At 37.0% G+C, this 5,679-nt stretch overlaps 1 protein-coding gene across 1 annotated transcript; it reads left to right on the forward strand.

Moving 5' to 3' along the window:
- Positions 1-1,194: 1,194 nt before the first annotated feature.
- Positions 1,195-2,394, forward strand: LOC133851938 (uncharacterized). The gene is made up of 2 exons (XM_062288569.1): positions 1,195-1,615; positions 1,739-2,394. The coding sequence occupies exons 1-2, from the start codon at positions 1,526-1,528 to the stop codon at positions 1,994-1,996; spliced, it is 348 nt and encodes a 115-aa protein (XP_062144553.1). The 5' UTR covers positions 1,195-1,525; the 3' UTR covers positions 1,997-2,394.
- Positions 2,395-5,679: the final 3,285 nt, after the last annotated feature.

Raw genomic sequence — 5,679 nt, forward strand, 5'->3', positions numbered from 1 at the left:
TGAGGTGGGGGTGCTACCGATGGCATTTCTAGACGGATACTTATTGATCTCGTGCTCACCATGACGAATTTATATTTGGAATTTTGTACTCGTTCCCACAGACATCGCTAAACTGTTGATGCCTTTTTTCTTTTTTTTTTTTTTTCTTTTTTTTTCTTTTTTTTTTGTCTTGGGTAGCATTTCGTGCATTGGATCAAGATTCACCTGCAAAAGCCAGAATCAGAGTGCGTCGGGGATGGTCTGGCTAGGGTAACTCTGATACTTAAGTTAGATTCTTCGTTTGAAGGATAACCTTAAAAAAAGCGTTAGTATTTTAGAATGTATGAATTTAGAGTAATTTTTTTGCCCCCTATTTACCTAGACCTTTTTCCCTTTTATAGGGAAAGTCTCTTATGTATCTTTCTCTTTCCCATGATATCAAGTGGTTGATTTTTTGGTGGAGTCTTTCTCTCAACTTCCCAAATCATGATATCTAATAGACTACTGAAATCGTGGTATGTTAGGATGTGGATCTTGGAGATTATTAACTGATGGGTTTATTCTGAGGGTCGTGTTGTCTTGTAGGCCGTATTGTATCATATGGGCTTTCTTTTAACAGTTGGACTGGCCCAATACTTAACAATAATATATATATATATATATATATATATATAAACAACAACAAATCTCAAACTTGATCCTATAGCTGCTTGTATCTACCATGGTTCCACTTGGAAAACCACCAAAACCAAATTATTTGAATAAGAATAAACCAAATGATCTTCTACAAAAGAGCCAAGTGTACATTGTATGATCCTTTAGCTTCTTGGCTTGCTCTAAAATCCAAATTGCCTTCTTTACAAAACCCATGAAACAAATGTGTATACGCAATCAACGATAAAAGTTTGCATGATGCGAGACTCACCTGTCTAGCTGGAGTAAGTGGGCTCCGCAACTTGAATTTCTATCAAATTCGAACAATGTAATTAGTGGGGATCTCAAACCATGATTCAAGGTTGTTTGGTAAGGGGGGAAATTTGTTGAAAAGGGAAGGATCTCATACAAAACCAATGAAATAACAATTAGGGTTGATTTTTTATTTTTTATTTTTTTAAAAAAACAAACTAGGTTTGGGCCTCTATGTACTAAAAGGTTGTACCCGATCCAAACGCGACTTTGGTGAAAAAAGTGTGAGACAGCCGTCACAACCGTACTATGGAACCACCAAAAACCCTTCCGTACCAACGCATCTCATGGTGCCACAGGGAGATGAGAAGGGTGTATCCACACTCACTCTACATGTCCTTGTTCAGACACCAACTAACCACAATGCCAATGTGCAACCAACCAAAACCAACAAACCCTCTCTTCAAAAATTCCCCTAAACCCATTTTCCATCCCTCAATTTAATACCACCTAAAAGCAGGTCATCAGAACCCATTCAAACATATTTATGATACATCAAATTAAAAGCCTGTCTTGAGAAGATCAAGATCCATCTCTCACTCCTTCCAAATACAAATCCAACAAGAGCTTCTCAAGAACCATGATGTATGCTTATGGTGTCACATTCTCTCTCATATTGCTGCTCTTTTTAGCCAATATGGTCAAATACAATGAAGCAAGACTGGCCCAAGTGAGTGTTCTTTCCGTCAAAAAAACAACTTTGATTTCACAGATCCCTTTAGTTTTCTTGTCAGATTGGTCATAATTTTTTGTGGGTATTTTGTGGATTGAATGTTTGTTTCTTGATTTGGAGGCAAATGGGACGGAGGCTGAGATGGTGCCTTTGATGGAGGAAGGGAAGATGGAGAAGATGATGATGGTGATGAATGAGAGCAGGAGGAGGCTGGGGAGCTTCCAGATATGTGCACTGTGCACTTGCTGTGGTGGGGCCAAAGGCCTCTGCTTGCCATCTCCTTGTTGCTATGCCATCAATTGCAACATTCCCAATAGACCTTTCGGCTTCTGTTCTTTCACTCCCAAGACCTGTAATTGCTTTGGATGCCATCTCTGACTCCCTCTCTATAATTTAAAATTTTCATTTCTTTAATTTATGGGTCAAGTTGATGCTGTTGGGAAGAATATCTGTTCTTCATTTGTTTGTCTATAATTTTTTAGAATATGTTAGTATTGGGGTTTGGCTATATCCAGGTTAGATTCTTGCTAGTTCTAGTGAGATTTGTCCATGGTTTGTCAGGAAGCAGCAATGCCTGAAAGATAGCACTCTGCCATATTTAGTATTCGAGGAAATATATTGGGGTTTATGATAATTTTTGTTATTTGTTAAAGAATATATTATGTAAGTGCTCAGTAGGGCTGGTGTATTAGCCTAGATATATAAGTTTTGTCCATTATTTTATAGTACTTTGTACTGCTTGTTCAATTATATATTTATTGTACTAGTGGGCGTAATACATAGTGCAACATGCATGGCAATTTTTAAATCAATATGCTTAGTGTTACTTCCACTAATGTTTTTTGTTTCTTCCACTATCCTCTCCCTTGACCTGTTATGGTTGCTTCCTCTGCATTTTATCGAACATTTCACTGGTTCTATTTTATTTTTTTAACTTCAAAAGAAGAAAAAGGAATAAATGAAAAAAAATGACTAATAAGCTTTGGGAATATGGTTCTTTTCATTCAATTGAATTAGCAGAAGTCATGCAGACAGGTTAGAACTCACTAATTTTCCACATTGTAATCCTGCCAAACTTCCAGCAGATCTTGCATTGATATGGGTGGTCCTATGAGAGAGAGTTAGCTCATGAATGAATTACCTTAAATAAATCAGAGTGCTAAATATTGATGGAAAAGCCATATGGAAGAAGTATGGAGTTTTAATTGTTGGGAGATAAGATGGATGCTATATATTAATGCATGCAGGTGTAGCCAGCCTAAAATATTAAGGTGGGTGGGAGTTGGGTAGGGGCAATTAAGCCTTAGCTACTAACTTGCTACAGGTGTAGCTGTGTAAGGTGGTGGTTTTATTGTTCATGGAAGACGATTAATGCATACTTTTACACTTGATTAATGCCAGACACCTTTTTATTCTTCAAAAGTTGATGTGGCTTTTAAAATTATCATTGGATCAAAATCGAATAGTCATCCATCCTAAATCCAATAGCAATTTTAAAAGCCATATTAACTTTAGAAGGATAAAAAGATGGTCCCTAACATTACTCATTTACACTTAACACGATTTCTATGCTTTTCACTGCATTATTTACTCATCTTTCTTTGATACTTATAGCATGAAATACTTGCTAGATAATGTGAGCAAAAAGCAGTGTAATTTCTGAAGAGTGATTCAAGTAATGTTTTTATGTCATGAGGAGAGTGTTGACCCAAGATATTGAGGTGGGTGGCAGTTGGGTAGAGGCAATTAAGCCTTAGCCACTAACTTGCAATAGTTCTAAGGTGGTGGTGGTTTTATTGTTCTTGAGAGACTCTTTAATGCATGCCTTTGTGCTCACGGTATTCCATTATTATTATTATTATTATTTTGTCTTTTTAATCGTTTTATTTGCTCATATTTTGTGTTGATTTCTATAGCATGAAATTGTTGCTAGACTGGATGAGCAAAAACTTGTCTAGTTTGTTGTGATCCTTTAAAGTAGCATTTTGTACGGTAAGCTACTAAGCTTGTGGGGCTCTGTGGGGATAAACATGGCAGTATGGGGCTTAGAACCACATCTGAATTCGGTGTGTCGAGAAGAGTGTTAATAAGGGAATCTGATTGACCTCAATCTGTGATGCCCAATGTGCAACAACCCATGTGCTGTTCCAAGGACAAATAACAATCAGATGGTGGCCGATTTTCTGTCATGCCCTTCAATTCTTGTCAACTTATCTGGCTGGTCTGGCCGGCTGGGTGAGGTCATCCATCCGAGGGGTGCTACACATGCACTCCTCATCCACCCTTCATCCTCCATTTACAATAAAAAAATTGATTTTAAGCAAAAAGGTGTCTCTGATGTGACATCAGAGACACCTTTTTGCTTAAAATCAATTTTTTTAAGCAAAAGAGGTGGACAAAGGGAGGATGAGGGGAGGATTTTTAGCATTTCCCCATCCATAATTATTGAGTTTTTTTAACTCGTAGAATCTACAATTTCTTTAGAATTCGTAGAGGATCATCATCCTTCCAATTGTGCCACACATGCACAGACAATGATCATCTAATAATTAAAATTTAAAGTTAGTATATCTAACGGTATACATATAGTCAATATTAGCACGTCTTTTAAAATTTTTGAATAATGTATCATTATGTACACAGATTAAGATCTTTTCAAATTATTTACCCGAATATAAGAGGACTCGGGTAAGTGATTGTGAGATCTACTTATGAGACCCACCTAACCGAATTATTTCAAATTTTGACAAATAATTTAAAAGAATCCTAATCCATGTATACCATTAGATGCACTGACTTTAACTTTTGACTTTTTGCATGCCATATTTGATTTAAGTTTGCGTGCTATTATATTTCACATTTATTAATTTATTTTTCTCTAGGAGTAAAATTGCATTTTTTATTTTTTTTCTCATATAGAATTGCAACAGAGACTTTGGTGCAGGCTGTTGTACGAAATTTGGGGCATGTTTTGTGGTCCAGCATCTTCCATGAGATTGATAGTTTGTATCTATCTGCTATTTAGGGAGGGCATGACCGGGCCACAATGGAACGAGTTTAGGGATGCATGAATGGGGGGGAATGCATTTTGTTGAACATGATTTTAGTTTTTGTTATGTTCAATTACTTCTGTGTTATTTTATTAGAGACACACTTGTTTAGATCCTTGGGTAATTGTTGAAACACAGATTTGAGTTGTAGTTCCTGGCCCAGACTCAATCCTTTGACATCCCTAATTATTATTTCTAATTGATAACGGGAAAGAGTTACAAAGGAGGTCCTTCCCACTCCCTTTAAAATCCCTAATTGTTTTCATATAAGCTAAATAACATATTTTTGTTTCTACTCTGATGTTATCCTCCTTTTCTCTACTATTTCAAATCAAAGTTTGATCCTAAGCCTCCATTTTATAGAGGGAAGAATAGCACAGATGTTCAAACAGTCAAGATTAATAATATTTAAATATATAAGCTTACTAGTGGTGGGACTCATGAGGAAGAAACGTTTGACATTTCTTGACCTCCTTCAACATATTTAGATTCCCCCCACCCACCCCACCCCACCCCACCCCCCTTTCTTTTTCTTTTTTTCTTTTTTTTTTTTAACCATCTTAAACATGTGCAATGAAGAACCAACAACAGAACCAAGAGCCTAATCAAGCTTTCCTAACAGTAAAGGTGGAAAATGAAGAAAATGGTTCTGGAAAAGACAAGCTTTGAAAGTGAAAAGCTTATCCATATCCTGTGAATCCGTTGAAGAATCATATAAGAACAAAAAGGAAAAGAATAGGAAGGTGTGAAAATTAGATGGGTAATGTCATATCTATCACAGTTCTTTATTTGTGCGGAGTGGTTGTCACGGGGAGTCTAGAGCTCCCACAAATGCCGAACCTATTGGGAAAATCCATACCATTGGTGGGGTTTGCCGGGGGTGGAACTTCCAACACTTGTAGGAAGTCCTACACGTGGCGTGCTCGAGCCGAGGAGGGATATGCCCTCAAACACCTGCCCAAGGAACCCAAAACCGAGCAATAACTCATCATCTTCACGATGGAAAAGTAT

The sequence above is a fragment of the Alnus glutinosa genome, chromosome 12 (assembly GCF_958979055.1).
Source record: "Alnus glutinosa chromosome 12, dhAlnGlut1.1, whole genome shotgun sequence".
NCBI lineage: Eukaryota > Viridiplantae > Streptophyta > Magnoliopsida > Fagales > Betulaceae > Alnus > Alnus glutinosa.